This window comes from Pezoporus occidentalis, unplaced genomic scaffold, assembly GCF_034315485.1.
Source record: "Pezoporus occidentalis ecotype Australia unplaced genomic scaffold, CSIRO_AGI_Poc_V1 ctg63, whole genome shotgun sequence".
Classification (NCBI taxonomy): Eukaryota; Metazoa; Chordata; class Aves; order Psittaciformes; family Psittacidae; genus Pezoporus; species Pezoporus occidentalis.
In genome coordinates, this window is record NW_026915977.1 from 5,900,657 (window position 1) to 5,917,788 (window position 17,132).

The window sequence follows — 17,132 nt, forward strand, 5'->3', positions numbered from 1 at the left end:
GGCTAATATTTAAACCAGAGCACACAGGCTAAAGGCCTTTTGTATCAACACAGCAAGCAATTCTGCAGATTTGACTTTACTGAAGAACAGCAACTTCAGGGCAAAGATCTCTTTCAGGGTATTTTAAGGAACAGCCTGTGGTCACTTCTAGTTATTTATTACCCTGGTGGAATTACAATGATGTTTTCCAAAAAGTTTCTAATTATAATTACGTACAATTACAATGTTCATGATGTTTTAATTAAAAATGGGCAGAGGACCTGAGTTTGCAGGACAGGCTTTACCTTCTAGCAAAACCCCCCCAGATTCTTCATTAAATTAATGAGAAAATCAATTAGAAAGGTGTTCAGTTGCTGTAACATGAAATAGAGAGGGAACGAGTCGAGGCACTTTGCTCTTCTCTTCTGTATTTCTAGAACACTCTCTCAAGGAGGCAGAGCCGGAAGCACCGAAACTGGAATTGCAAGACCTACAACTTGATCATACCTTATATACACCGTCTGTGGGATCTGAATGCACTTACAGGGCATTCTGAGTGTAGGCTCATTTACCCTAATGGCAGGGCCTACAAGCTCCACAAACCAAACAGATGATCTTTCTAAAGGACCCAAAGCCATGGTACTTCACAGCAATCTATTCAAGCTCTTCTACATTCCTTCTTTTGGGGTGCTGCTAAGTAAACACAGAGTTCCAAGTACAACATGAGATGCAAGTGCATCTGCATTAGGAATGAAAAGCAAAACTGGAGACACTAGTTCATAACTCCCAGAGTTCATTTCAAAGCCTTACATCTGTTCAATTACTACAGTGCACTGCAATTCACATGAAGTCCCATGTAAGTAAGAATGCCATGTTACAGTTTAGGAAGCATGCTCATGAACCATGGCATGGAATTAGTCCTATAAAGGTGTGCGCTTCCTCCTAGTTACCTTAATAAAAGGTGGACATAGCAGCAAGTTGAAAAATCACATGGGAGCTAAGAGCAGTCTATTACTGTCTCACTTGGCTGAAGCTTCTGTTGCAAAAGGATCTCACATTGGTTTTGACAACTGATACATTGTTTCCATTCAGGAAGACAATTCATTAACTAGAGAACAGAGTATCTACACTCTGCTTCACGATACAGGAGACACTCCTGAGCTGGGTCTTCACATGACCTCGTATCAAAGCCACCAGACCACTGGGAGTCATCTGAATTGGCGATTTTGAAATACGGTGACATCTTGTCAGCAACCTGCTGAATTGCCCCCTCAGGACCATCAGTACCATCAGCCCTACAGAAATAAGGTCTCCTAACCAGGGTGACGTCCTTCAGGGCGATCTTAGCATTATACAGGATGAAAGACACAGAATCTCTCTGTACGTCATACTCTATAGGCATCCTGAAATGTCCTTTTGCCATTGATATTGCATAACTGCAGCTCCTTTAAAGGAAACACAGATGACGTAAGCTATCTACTGACAGGAGCACAAACAGTGATGAATCGTCCCTTTAAAGACTAACAATTACAAATTTTATCTTCCCCATATTTATATACACAACACCCACAGCCCTTTTACATGGCAAGCTTGTGGATCATCCATAGCTGTACATGATACAATCATTAAAAAACCTTAAATGAAATAGGAGAGAGCAACTAAGCAAAGGGATAACACAAAGACTATTCTATTTTTGACCCTTCCACTCTTCCCTCATAAGCCAGGGCTTTCCAGTAAGAAGATCATAAGAATCCATAAAATCAGTCAGAACTGAGCAAGACTACGGTTCTGCACTGAGCTTCTTTACAGTTGTTAAAGTCTCAAGGACTTTGCAACAAGATACAGAAAGGACATAGAAAGTAAACCTCTCCCTTGTTTCATACAAGAATTAGTTATGAATCAGAAGTCTTCCAAGGAACAAAATCAAAAATAGTCTTCCTGAGGTAGAGCGTAGGTTTAAACTCAGGCTTTGGCTTCAGCTTCTCTTGTAAGGAAGAACAGTTGGGTCATGTCAGAAGTTTATTATTGAGAGAATAAACCAGCATCTAGTAATTTTGACAGACCACATGGAAAGAGCTAAACGCTATTTCATTATGCACCTCACATAATGAGACATTTCTGAGTGTATTCACAGTCTGACTTTTAATGAACTATAATAAATGCGATGAAACCGAAAACATCACAGTGGTTACTACCAGAAGTCAACCTAATAAAGCAGAAAAACTCTACCACTTTTAATTTTGACTTTAGTTTGGTTTAGTATTAAAAGTCACTCCAGTTTTGATTACTTGAAAACACTGCTTGAAGCGCTCTTAACATCTCGGTGACAAGACAAGTTCCTTCTCTGAACAAAGCTCCAGGTTGGGAATGCACAGGCAGTTCCAGAAAAGGTTTATTTCTGTCTGACATTACATAAAAAATGAATAATTCTGGTTCTGGTGAAAACGCTGATAAACCCCAAAGGAAACTTGCATTCATCTTCTTCAGAATCACATACCAGAAGGTAAGGAGTCCTTGCCACTCTGAGGTGAACAGGAAATGCTTTTCTGTCAGATTTTCAGCCACTGTAAAATTCATAATGCTGGGGTTACTGCAGGATACACCACTGTGATACAGTGGGGCCTCTTTCCATTTTAACAACAAATGCAATCGTGTTCAATATGCATTTGTTACATGGGAACACAACAGCAACTTCTTTTTCTCATCCTAAGTATTTAGCAGGGCTAAATCATCATTAAAGGGAAATGCTGTAACTGTGTCTGCCATTACAGCATGTCCACTATCATACATGACAATTTCAATTTCTGTTTCATGTTCATTCGAGTACAGACTCAAGAACAATACAACAGTTGCACTGAGATGAAAAATTCATCTTAAGTTCAGTAACTTGTTTTTTGCAAGTGTCTAATACCAAATAATTCGGCAAAAGCAGAAGAATACAGAATAACACCTCCTTCAGTACAGCTTCCCAGAAATCATTCTAAAAGCAGCCTTTGCTTCTTCATCTCTTATTCTGCTGTTCCAAAACAACGCCTGCAAGGTTTCCTAGAGCCTAACAATTAAAATGGATCCTGCTCCATGCTAGGAAAAACAAGAGCGATGATTTACTTGGCCTCACTGTACAGGGGCTTTGTGGGGTCTGTGCAGACCACCTGCTTTGAATGCAAAGAGTGTTTTGGGAAAGATAAATGGCTCAGTCCTACAAGCTAAAAAAGGCAGCTTGTTTTGGGACTGCAGGTTTTTGCAGTGCTTGTTTCAGAAGCATGCACCAGACTCTGAACTTTCATACTGAAACATCCTCTTTCTAGAATCAATGGCCTGATCTACCATGTTCCTGTAGTTAACTTTGCTGCAAGAGAGGTCTTGGACAATGTCTTGCTTGATGGAGCATGAGACATAAATACAGCTGTGCAGACCATTCTTATTCTGAGTAACTAAGTGAGCAAGAACAGAACTTGGTTCCACTTTCACAGCACAAATTTTTAAGGTGACAGTTCTATCAAAAAGGATCTTTTCAATCTGTGCACAAAACAATGCGCAGAAAGTGCAAAATATACAGTGACAACTACACTAAATATATGCAGCCGATTTCCATGGTGTGAGTTCTGCTATAGATGTACATGGTACGAAAGTCATTTTCTTAGGAGATACCTGACATCCTTACCTCCCAGTCCATGTAGTCACATACATCTTCAAAGTTAGTGAGTAGAGACACTGAGCAGAAAAGCCGTGGCAGCTCATCCCTCGTCATGGGGGGAAAACGACTATCTTTAAGGGCACTGTTGAAGACAAAACACAATTTCAAAGGATTTTTTTTTTTTTTTAATTAAAGTTCAAGGATCAAATGAATCAACTGAAAAGTGCAAAAGACAAAAAAATCCCGATGAAGTGATGACCAGTTTGATATTCCAGCTGCCAGGGTCACACACACCGACCACCATCCCCAGCTTTCTCCTTAGCCATTTGGTTCAGTTCTTGGCTGGTGTTCTGGGGCTAGTCCTTCCTGAGCTCATTTTTCTACTGTGACAATCTCACTAATGAAGCAGCAGAAAGGTTTTGGAATAAGTTACAAAAGCAACAGCTTTTTACCGGTAATTTAGGAAATATCTGTCAAAAAGGATTAAAGTATACACCACAAAGTAGAGGGGGAAATTCTATAGCCTGTGGTAATCAAACACACAACACAGGAATCGAACTGTAGAACTTAATTACCCAGTGAAAAATAATCCAAACAAGCAGAACATTCTCCCAAAAGAGTAATAACATTCATGCTCACTGGCAAAGGTGAATATATAAAGGTAAAAACATCCAAGGGCTCTACAGAGCGGTAAAGCTACAGGACTCGAGGATGTTCTGCAAAGCAGATGTAACGATTAGTAACAGGGAAGCTTGCACACAGCTAAGCTAATCCTCAGGCTAACGCACCGCTCTACAGACAAACACACACCTAACAGGGTAAAATCAGCACAGAGAGGAACTACCTGTGCACATGCCAGAACACTTTGGCAAACAAAGCTGTTAACAGACAGCGAGCTGTACCACGAGTAAGAACATCTGTTAACAACCTACTTGCGTAAGTTTGGTTAAGAACCAGTTACATTGGAAAAGGGGAGGTTAAAGTGAGGATGGCATCTCCTAATTTTGTATTCTCGTAAGGTTTGAAATATGACATGTATGAATACAAACGTGCTCATCTCCAACAAAAACACTGCTCTGCAACTGAGCTTTTGGAGGAGTAAAATACCATTTAAGAGACTTACTGAAGTACTAGAAATACTTCACGTGTGTCATCATTTCAGCTAACAATCAGATCATTCTTACTCATTTTACTTGTCATACAGCCGGTGATTGCCATTAGCTGAGATCACCACAGCCATGGCCACGGTATTTAGAATACGGCTGAAGTCTCTGCATCACATACCAGTGTATTTTATGAAGAGTAGTATAACTTTATCAAAGCAGATGAAATAGGAACATGTAAGCAAAAAGATGTAAGGTTTAGCTAAAGGAAATCATCATATGTATAACCAGAAATAGCTTCCCATCATGAATTAATACCATACACTGAAGAGTTAAAACAGAATCTGTATTTTCTTGGGGTGAGGGGAAGGCAGGCTTTTACCCTAGCTATGCTATAAGTACAAAATAGAACATAGTACTGGAACTTCGACTAGAAGCCCTTCCTCAAGCTTTGGTATTTTGACATTACAAAATAGGTCAGAAATTTACACTTTCATTATGAAGACAAATTCACTATGTAACTAATTAACAGCAGGCCTACACTAGCCATTATTTAGGGGTAATTCTAAGCAACCCCCGTTAGAGTTGCCATAGACACGAGAGAAGTAGTAATGGGAGTATGCTCTGACCAAAGGGGCCAGCTCAAACCAGAAGTCCATAGAACCCAGTATTCAGTAATAATCAACAGCAGTTCACAAAATGAATGAACACAGTAAATATCTTCCCTGGAATACTCTCCAGGAATCCAGCTCTTTACAGCTTAGGTGTTCTGAGCCAGAAATGGCATCTCTGCACTTAGAAGCAGTTTAGTAAGTGCACACATACACACTTTCAGATTTTCATCCCACCTTTTACTAGAAATTACCTTCAGAAATCCCAATACTCTTCAAATCCGTCGCCACGAGTTTGCTTATATGCAAATTCCTCCTTTCCTCAACGTGTGCTCTACCTGCATCCCATAACCGATCTATTTGAACACTACTGAAAAGCACCCAGAGACACAAGCATTATTAACCAACAACTGCGCTCATGGATATTGCCCAAACTTGTTTAAAAACTTGTTTTTTTTTTCATAATTTATGCAACAATCTTACTATGCAAAACATTTCCCATATTATAAAACTATACAGCTTCCAGAAAGTTGCAGGGTTTTTTGCACCACTTGCTAGCAGTATGCATACAACTTATTCCTGCTCACTGGAAATCTGCACTGGCATTACCAGGTGAGAGAACACCCCTAATGTAACATACTTTTAAGTCATACAGAAACAAACATCATACAGTGCGTGCATAAGCCACATCTCAGCTCACCTGCCCACATGCTGAGATAATCATCTGGAAGAAGACAGGTGAATTGTGACCAGTGTGAAGAGTGATAAAAAGCCAAGATACAAAACCTTCATGTCAATACAGCGGAAGCAGAAAGGCACACACGGAGGCACACAAGCCTCAGGTGAATGAACGTTAGTGAACGCAGGGCACTGCAGTAATCATTGCAAGCTTAGCTGGCTAATTCCATTATTGAATAAAATGACACTGGCACAAATACCTTGCTTTCACCTACCTACCTCATGTAAGCTACAATATTGTTATGAAGTGGTAGTGCCATTTCAGCTATACCTAGTTCCTTCAGAACTGCTAGGTGCTATTTTAGCTGTAAAGCCTGCTGAAGTACTGCTCCTGAACACCTTCGTGACTACACGCATCTGTGCACATACCCTGCATTAGCACTCACACTGCTGAAGATCAGTGAGGTGGCTGGCAGAACTAGATCAGGGATTTGTGTAAGTCTCTGACACCATTGTGACTGATCAGTACTGAATACTGTCGGCCTTTCCCTGACTCCAGACCCCATATTACAATTTGCTGTCATCTTTCCAAACTGTCTTATCCCTATAACAGAAGGAAAACCAAAATTTACCAGAGACATTTGTGTTGACAAACAATCAGCAATAGGAACAGAACATACCCACGGCAGATGCCAACAAGAAACCCTTTCTGGTGCTGCTACACTTGAAATACTCTGCCTACTAATGCAAAATATATGAACCCAAAATAGTCCAGCAATCCTATCAGGTGCCAGTTTTAGAAGTACCTTAACACTTAATCATCCTGCCCTCATAAGTTTGATCCAAGCGTTATCACACACTGCTTTAAAACTGGGAGATGTTGATCTTGTTAAGTGCTGTACATTACAGTTGGAGTATCAGTCATTCTATTATTTCTACCATGATTAAAACTCCAAAGTAAGTTCCAGACACGTTTTGAAAAATTAAGAGCAGAGCAGGTATGTATCACTTGTCATAGATTAACTGCTTTCATTGCGGCTTTTTTTAATGCTCGGTTAGCAGACCTGTGTCATTAGAGACGCTTCCCTTCAGAACTCAGCAATGATCCTTTAATCCTAAACTTTATCTCTGTGGGTAGTGAATGAATTGCCATCTACTGACTGCTCTGATGATGTCAGTACAACAAGTGGAAGGTATCCACGGAATTACTCATGGGCAGCTGTCCACGCTAGCTAACACAGTGGCATCACTCTCAGAGACATCAGCAAATTTCAACACTTCCCAAGGATGGAAAAGCTTCCGTGAGCTTTTACTTGTATTGCTCCTGTTCCAGGAACAGTTTCTAGGGGCACTTGGCATACTCTTTGTAACCTCTCAAAGACATAGGTACCCACTGTCATGGGTACCTACTTGTCATGGTAGCATAGCCCTCTCAGTGAGCAGCTCAAAGCAAGCATGAAATACAGAGAAGCTGATGTATGCTTGCTTTCCTCAAAAGCTTGTCACTGGTCTGAGCTGTTCAGAGTGAAGAGTCACTGCATAATTGTGTGTTGGCATTCTTGATTAGTAGAGGAGACTTTGTTCTGCTTATTTGAGGGAAGCATTGCATTTGTAATATTAGAATGTGATTTTACAATCTTACTCAATGCCGTGTTCTTCTGTTAACTCCCTATTAGAAAGATAAAAGGATACTTACGGAACACAATCTGGCATATTACATACCAGGTTAATAAAAGTATTAACTCCACAATTTCTCTGTTAAACTTAGAATTAAGGAAGAGTGAGTGGAAATAATTAGTAAAATAAGTTGGAAAAATCAGGCAGAGCTCAAAATTACATTTAAAGAAAAAAATACTCATTTTAAAAGCATTTTCTAAACCATCTGCTCTTTATTTCTCACTGCCCAGAACTCATTTACATACATTGCTGCTGACTGTATGAAAGTACATGGTAAGGAAAAGTTGAAAAGGAGCAGTGCCAAGCCAGGGGAATTCCAGCTGGCCAATAGAAGGACCTTAGTTTTTTCCACATGGAATTCTGCTCCTTGTTGAAAGCGAAGCAAGCAAAGTCAAAACTGAATCCTGTTCAAAGAAAACTATTTTTAGACACAAAATGCATGCACACACACACAGGGCCTTTCTAGTTAAATATTTATGTGGTCTTGGGTATCCTACTAAGATCAAGGAATTGCCAGGCAAGGAAAAACACAACAAAAACCCCCAAAGCAAACCGTTACTCAACTATCAGTTTTTCTTCAGCTGAGCAGCGCTACGCAAGTCTCAGCTTCTCCTCAACTGAAGTTTCCTTCACCATCAGCTCTCCACAAATGTTTTTCAATAATTTCATTTTCCGTGTACCACTCCTTGGATTCGGGAGAGCAAAAAACCCTGCAAACACTTTAAAGACACTGAGAAAATTTAAACCAAAAGGAAACTGTTCAAAGTTCCCATGACAAAGAGCATAAAATTCCACAGAAAATAAAATTAAGGTTTGTATTCCTTAGGACTACATCTTGATTTTGTAAAACACCACCAGAGGCACTCTCTGAATCATTGGCAATCACAGTAGGAGCAGGTGAGCAAACTGCAGCACATCCCTGTGTTGTCTGTCTGTCATTTCGGTAGCCTCTAAAACTGGTTTGGAAAAAAAAGGCAGCTCCAGTCTTTAAGGACCTATGGCTCTGAAATGTGATGTGGCAGATGGATAACAACAGTAACACACAAACTGGGGAAATAAGAAATAGCAAAGCTACGTTACTCGGTTCAGAAGCATCTGAAAATGTTTGGGGTTGAACTGAAAGGACCCTTTTAAGGTTTGATAACATATAAGAATCAAAACCAGGAAAGAAGGATTTAAGTGCAGATGAATGAAGGTATTAAATGAATGAAATTCTTTATTAACAACAACATTTCTCACTAAACCTCTTTGTTGGGGACAGTCACATCTACAGACCCAAACTAGAGAGAGACTTGCAGCAAAACAGGATACAGTTTTGTACATTACTGGAAATTACTTTGGGGATTTAAACATGACACAAGGGAATGGAGATGCAAGGGAAGCTGTCAAACACTGGGCATGATATAAGTAATACTCACTTTTATAGGAAGTGTAAATGAGGCAGAGACATGAAGTGACTCATGCAATTTAGGAGGCTTGCACAGTGAGTCAGTGACAGGATCGAGAATAGCATCCAAGATCCCCAACTTCTAAAAATCTACTTTTTGTGACAGCTTCTTTCACAATCTGCTCTGCCTACCATGTAGGAACATAGCTCCAGGATGATTAATCAAAATAGGACTGATAAATATAGTCAAATTAATCCAATTTAGAACAATACATTCCCCATTGCCTTCGCAGTTCACTCTGCTATAGTCAATTTTCTCCTAACCATTTTCTGGTACTGAACACAGCTAACCCACGCCACTATTTTTTAGCATTTAACAATTCTTCAAGTATCAGCAGAGTTATGAGAAATAGGCCAAAGATCTCATTTTACAAACGATTACTCTCTTGTGAGCACACTGGCGCTACTTTTAGATGGCAGGCAAAGGACTTGAATTCTATCTGCTTGGAACCCCCCTCTTCATTTAGGTCAGCAACCATAACCCTGAGATCTCCATTCTTTTACAGAGAAAGATGTGCTTAGCAGAATTACCTTAGAAAATGCCTTTCACAAAGAGATGAACCTATGTCGATAAACTGAGCCCAAAGGGCCTAGATACTGCTCTTCAGTGAACTCAAAACATCCTGAAATTAATGAGTGGCAAACTCACTGCATTTCAGATAACAGCCATGAGATGACAGCAACCAGAGACACTTGGTGCCAGGGTTTCAGCGGGGGGGAAAGTCAATAACATTGACAAAAAACGTCAATGTTCCTTCATTCCCGGGTTACTGACCAGTGAAGTTAGTGATGATTTTTACTTTTTCATTCAGAAAGTTAAATAGGAAGGAATTAAGGAACACTTAAGCAGATCACCAGTATTTTCCTAATGAAAATCAGCTATCATAACTCAGTTTGGCAGAGACCAGAAAAAGCTGGCAGCTTCCAAGTCACGATGTGCAATCAATTTTGAAGCCAGAAAAGCAGGGCAGAATGTGCTCTTCTTCAGAAAGTGAAATTATTATGGGTAAAATTCTCCCAGCTTTCAGCACAAGAGATCAGAGCCTCACACAACCCACACGACAGCGTGGCACAGCGTGCCAACCACTCGCATTTATGACCAGCAGAGGTTTGCCAAATGAAATGAAGATTTCAAGGAGTGATATACATGATCAAATCACTTGAACGCAAAGAAAAAGGAACTTATTTATACAGACTCTTTTTTTATGGTCATACTGGAAAAATGTCCAGGAAACAAAACAACTGTGATTGACGTGTTTTTCCTGAACCCTCCCTTACATTTGGGAGACAGAAAGGGAAAGAACAACATTTATGCTTCCTGCACATCATGTCGCTAAGTGGCAGCCACCGGGTAAAAAAATACACACTTGTTGTGTGGGACAGAAGTACTTCTCTGAAATTCCTGGCCTGTTTTATTAGCAAGGGGCTGCAGGTAATGCAACAGTGTTGTAGGTGGCAGGAATCAAATACTGAGCTGGTATTTTGGCTCTTCAATCAATTAGGTTTTTAATGCCACAAAACTGAAGTCTGTCCGAAACTCTCTCCCAGTCTGTGTCTGGATTCAGATGTGTAGCTTAATAGGAAGAAACACTGACACTCTGTACAGACAGTTATTTTAGCTGTGAAAATAGTATCGTTCCTCTAGAAGACAACCCAGGGCACGTACATAAATTAACAAGAGGGGAGAGTGAGATGAGCTCTTAGGCAGAAGCTCTTCCCTGTGAGGGTGCTGAGGCGCTGGCACAGGGTGCCCAGAGAAGCTGAGGCTGTTGCTTCCCTGGCAGTTTTCAAGGCCAGGTTGGACACAGGGGCTTGGAGCAAGCTGCTCTAGTGGAAGGTGTCCCTGGCCATGGCAGGGGTTGGGGCTGGATGAGCTATAAGGTCCTTTCCAACTCAGACCATCCTAGGATTCTATGACTGAAGGCTCATCCTCCATTCATTGACTACATAAGCCAGTTAAAAGTCTGTTTTAGGTAGCCAGAGGTGCCTGCAGTAAGCTGTCTACATGTCCTCCAAAATGCTTCATTACTCTAGTGAGTGTAGAAACTGTTAACTGGTTAATATCAGCCAGGCTGCAGCTTCAGGACACCGTACTCTAAGCTAGCAAACACATCTGATGGGTTTGAATTTACCAAGAGTCATTCAGCTTCCTTTATTTCTAAACAACTGTGCAGGAGTGGGTATCATCAGGCTTCTTGCAGGTGGCTTACAATGCTAGAGAGGACATGAATATAATACAGCATAAAAATACACAGTATCTATTAAGAGTAGACCCAGGAACAACGGAACGATAACAAGTTTACAGTGTTCCATTTCAAACATTTTCTTAAGAGAACACTTTGATTTGTTCGCGGTATTCTGAAGGACAAGCCAACACACTGACTTTTCATTACCGGTTTCAAACTGCTGAGTGACAAGGAAGAACAGAACCACTGGGTAAAAGAAGAATCATCTATCAAAGAGAGAGAAACCATTATTTGCTCACTTCACCAGTTTCCTGAGCTCCTCTCCAAGTCAGCTAACAGTGGCACAGGGACAAAAACAAGTACAGCTCAAAGCTTTCAAATGCAGATGTCAAAAGATGTCAAAACTGCTTCTTTAGGGACTTTCCTAAAGTCAAGACACTGAAACTTCTTGGTTGGCAAAATTACTCATCTAAGTCTAAAAAATCCTTACAATAAAATAAAATAAAATGACAAGGTTCTAAATCAATGCTGCAGCTTCATGCAGCACAAGGTGGGGGTAATCCCCACCTTCCCACAGGGAATGCCATCAGCGCTGGATTCTGTGAGATACACCCAGCTGTGGGGTCTGTTAACACTAGTGCTGTGCAAACCATATTGAAAGGGTTCATGGTTTGGAACAAACCACACGTAGCTGTTGCTGGTGATAACAGAATCCAGCAAAACCTTTTACAATCAATCCCCCCTCAGTGAGATGACAATCCAAAAGAACGCTGAAAAATCAATTGCAGCACAGGTAAAGTTAACAAACACAGTGTTAAAAATGGTGTCTGTGGCTGCAAAATAGAGATTTGTGTCACCACTGAACTGGGAATTCTGCAAAGATACAGTTACACAAATTTTAACTGAAATACGAGTCAGACACATGAAGGGGATAAACAAAATTCAAGTATGTTGGAGTACTCCTGAAGCCCGAACAGAGACTATCAGGATATGGTGCCTTCAGCTTTCCCCATCATTCCTATTTCAGGTGTCCGTGAAAGGTAGTTTCATCCTGTTTCTTATATGAACTCAGTGATACTGCATCCATGCAAATTCAACTGAGTTCCATTCCATAGCAGGCAATCCACAGGCACTAAGGCATCACAGCAGGTAGGCAAACAGCTATGGAAATGCTTAAAAAATGTCTTTAATACAGTGTGAGTGTGGTACTGACTGCAGCCACAAGTGGAAAATTATTGAATGGTTTCAATTAGATTCTTAGTATTTGTGTGTGTGCATGCATGCACTGTGCCACCCATACACACAATTAAAAGCAAACCATACTGGTCTTACTGCTAAGGCTCTGGGACCTTGTTGTTATTCCCCAAACAAGTTCACCAGTTGTTTAAATCAACAGAAGAGTTATTTACAGAGCATTTCATGGGGTACTTAAAAGTTTCCAGAAAAAATCCTTATTTTAACCTTCATTTCTTACTCTATCTTGCACAGATTAACTCCACAGCACAAATGAAGTGACTAACATCGTCCAGGATGCTTCTTAGCAGATCTGCAAATGTGAGTACCTGTTAAGACGTGGAGCTAAGTGCATAGTGGCCACTGTCTGAAACTCCTGGAGGTTGAACTATTGCTGGGTCTTCAGCTGGGTCTGTCAGTCTTACACACACACAGGTGAAAATGACCAAACTCCTCACGCGCCATCACGAAACATCTAAGTAAAGAAAGCTCGTAACCATGAAGCTGTAAAAGTTAAGGTTTCCATAAGTTTAAACAGAGCTTTTTAGCGGAAAAAAAACCCAAGAAAGATGTTTTTCCTACTGCTCTGACAGTAACCCGGAGAAATATTCCATCACACTCTGGATTCTTCCAAATAAACCCAGCTCATCATTATGCCACAATAATGTTACACTGCGTGGACATAATGCCTGAAATTCATTTCTCTTTCTTACTGCTATAATGTAGCAAGGAAACAATGAAGGCTTGCATGGAGAAGTCCTTAAAGTTCAGGAAAAGTTTTGTATGTGCTGTTACGGCCTCCCAGTGGAAAAGTATGATCCAAAAATTACAGCTCCTGCATTCTGCTCCCTTCAGAAAACGTAACTCAGCTACAACTAAAAACCCACAAAGTAATATCATAGGTTCCTGATTACATTAGTGAGAGTTGGGTATCTATGGTTTCAACTTCCTTGCTGTTTCCTGAAGCCACAAATCTTGCACTATATTGTTCTGTGGTTCTAAAGGACTTAATTTTCTCCTCGAATGTGAAGAGCAATCAAGTTAAAGACTCCGCATTTTTCTCATACTGTTTTAATCCTGCAGGGCGTGGGGGGATTGTTGTGCATTACTATATGGTATGCCCTACTGCACTGAAGAAAAAAGAAATCTTCAATTAACCTAACTTTAAGATGTAACAGAGCTTCAGCAATAGTTTAGAGGTATGCCCTTCACAGAGGAATGCTAACTCCAAAGTCTTCACATGACAGGTCAGGAAGTGAGAGGTACAGCTTATAGCAAATTCCAACGCAAAGCATGCAATTAGTGCTGTGGTCCAGGTGCAGCAGAACCCTGGGACCTGCTATATTCATGTTCCACACACTCTGTCCTTCTAGGATGGAACAAAATCCATTCGGAATAGCCATGCTCACAGTTGTCTGTACTGCAAAGTGCTCAGCATGGACCTCAAATGATATTTTCTGACTCTAGGGGAACATGAGGTGAAGCAGCTGTATGCAGTCGTTTCTTTGTCGATGGCAGCTTCTTTTCTGCCTTTTCCCATATTGTCCCTTGCCCCTCCCTGCATCTATCATCATGCTGGGATGAAGGAGGACAATGGAACTCAACAGGCGTAACAATTTTTGTGTCGTACTCATGCAGACAATCAGGAAGCTGAAAGGTGTCAATTGACATGGAAATGTCCTGGTTTGATACAGAAAAAGCAGACCCACAGCACCTAAAACAATCTCGCAGCGTAACACAGTACAGTAGTCACAGTCATTCCAGATGCTTACTGAAAAACTGGATGACAAAATTGACCAGGGTTTGGTGTGTAGGTTTTTGATTGGTGAACACATGATAACAGAGCAGTCAGAAAACTCTAACTGAGCTCCAACTGGACTAAATTATAATGTCAGGAAAAGGCTCTCCAGCAGATGGCAAAGTTTAGATCATTAACAAAAATGAATTGCTCAGTTACATTTGGAAGTGTACAGCTTGAGCAACACTAACCACTCAGATCCCTAGGAGCCTGAAAAGAAGGCACTAGAACGCTACATTCCAGCATGTCTGCCAGTACTGACCTCAGATCACCACTGCACCCCGAAACAGATACGGCAGTCAAGACAAAAATCTTTAATATCACTTTATTGCTGAATTCAACCCTCATTTGATCAATCCACAAACTATTACTCCCCTCCAGACATGCATGCAAGTCACAATTCCCAAAAAAAAAAGAACTTACCATGAAATAGTTTTCATTCTTTATGAACTTTAAAAAAATAAAGCCTCATCTGAAGCCCCTATGGAAAAATACATTCCTAAACATCTCAGCAATGCAATGACACATAAATACACGAATAGAACTTGAACATTTACATGCTCAATCTCCTGCAGCTTGTAAAGAGGGCTTATTTTTATTGGACTCTGAAAAGTCTGGAACAAGAGGGCTTTTTCTCAGTATTTCTTTTGTTACCAGAAAGTCTATAAACTATGTTTTTATATCAAAATACAATGTGCTTGTACTTTTGTTAGCTGTCAATATGATTCACTTTAAAAACAACCAAGATGGTAAATGCTGGGTATGGAATTCTGCAGCTAAGCTCAGTTTTGATACAGTTTGTCACAAACACAGAGACTATGTTTTGTGATCAGGACTCTGAAACCACAGTGATGGACTAATTAAATGTATACAATCAGGTTAAGAATAAGGAAAGGAAAAGGTGTGGTAGAATGTGCAGTAACTGACTCGAGGAGGAAAAAAGATCAGGACGTGTTGCATTAAATGTGTCACAGAAAAAGATTAAGACAATAAAATACTCTGAAATACGAAGGTATTGACGAATAATCTGATAAATTAAATGAAAGGTGACAGAACCCAGTCTTGAAATTCTTGAACAAGGACATGGGTTGTGAATAACCCAAAGTCAACACTGTCTTACAGACCAGACTATGACCACTCAGAACACAGGGCACTGAATAATATCCTGACTCGTTTCCCAGGATATGTGTTTCATCAGTATCACAACTCAGCTTGGATTTGAAGCAGCCAGTTTGTATTTAAGTGCGATCTCTTACACATACTGCGAGTACATCTGCAGAGAGATGCAAATCTGAGTGCTGTCAGCGTAAAGAGCCTGTGGCATCTTACTAATTCCCAGTGGCTTTATAAATACAGTAAAAAAGGCACAGGATGAATCCCTTGCGGCACATCATACGTAACCAGACCTCAGGGAAAGAAAGAGCCACTCCTTGTTTCATGAGAACTTTGATTTCTGGACACTTACTCCTGCTATCATGAAGCCATCCCAGAATGCAGACTTGAGAACTGCTGCATCAGGACAAAACTTAATTCCTTACACCTAAAGCAACAAACAAGGCTTCCCAACACTTTTTTCTGTTCCTTTGGTGTAGGTTTTTACTTCATACATGAATCTCATTAACAGATTAAGCCATGACTGTTCCACAGCTCTATAAATCACCAGTTAAAAAAAAAACAGAGCATGCTTTAGATACATAAACTCATTCTATACAGCTGGAAACTTTGCTCCCTGCATTTCCTTCCCTTGATCTTGTTACACACATACACACACAAGTTTTCTGTAAGCTACCTTCTTATTCTCCTTTCAGCAGCTCTGCCACTTCTCTCTTCTCCCCATTTCATCTCTTTATTACTTCTAGTTCTCTGTCACAATTCTGTCTACTTAGATGACACATTCAGTGCCACCTGCAACTTCCTCAGCATACAGAAAGGACTGGATGGGGCATTCACAAATCACTGCATCTAAGGTCAAGATGCCCAACAAACAGAACCGTTGCAAGCTCAGCTAACCAGTAATTCAGTTCTCTCACTCTGTGTGTGCTTTCCATTCCAGACCAGGTTTTGAGTGGCAAATCAAACCAGCTGAAGTGGAATAAAAAGGAAGTTCTGAAAGGAAGAAGAGACAAAAAGTTCATGTTTGTCCTATAGCCTCAAAACCTACAGCTTCAGCATTCACAGACTGCATTTAACTCCACAGCATCACATACATTTGAAAATGCTGCTCAGCTACAGGAAAAAGGTTGTTATAAACCATGGAAGTATAAACATGAATGTTTGACTGCGAGATTAACACAAATGTGAGATTTGTGCTGACCAGTATTTTACATCTTCGCTTCTTAGAGAAACTACAGGCTTTGAAGCAAATGGCAAAACTCCTTTCCCTTTGAAGGCAAGTAGTTTTGCCATGACTGCAGTAAAGCCTAATCCAGCAAATGCCTATCAGTTCTGCTCCTGTATTAACTTCACTTTCACCTACCATTAAGATCTCACACTGCTATGTAATGCAGTATGTTGAATAGAGGAAATTACACCAAGAGCAACTGAAGCCTCATTATTCAATGTTAAATGAGGATACAGTGTGGACACACACCAAAAAATGGTCTATCCATAATTATATCCGTTAAGGCTACAATTCAACCCATCTGAAGTGTTTCATATTTAAATGGAAATAGGTTACATCACCTTTCTAAAAGCAACTCAGAAATGTTTCACCTCCCGAATGCCAGGAAGACTTCAGTCAAACAGAGTTTTGTGAAACAGTACGTAACCGCTCTTGGAAACCT

At 40.4% G+C, this 17,132-nt stretch overlaps 1 protein-coding gene across 8 annotated transcripts in view; it reads right to left on the bottom strand.

The window, feature by feature from the left end:
- The window catches only part of AMMECR1 (AMMECR nuclear protein 1), a 100,108-nt gene that overhangs the window by 13,330 nt on the left and 69,646 nt on the right, over positions 1-17,132 (bottom strand). For 7 of the 8 annotated variants that reach the window (XR_009968816.1, XR_009968815.1, XR_009968817.1 and 4 more), the window contains one exon: positions 3,644-3,758. Coding sequence is in view for 5 of the 8 variants with exons in the window: in XM_062640193.1 (XP_062496177.1) it covers positions 3,644-3,758 (115 nt within the window). In the remaining 3 variants the exon portion in view is untranslated. Of the gene's footprint in view, positions 1-269; positions 2,500-3,643; positions 3,759-17,132 lie in introns of those variants that run through there. The other variant, XM_062640189.1, reaches the window with a different exon arrangement.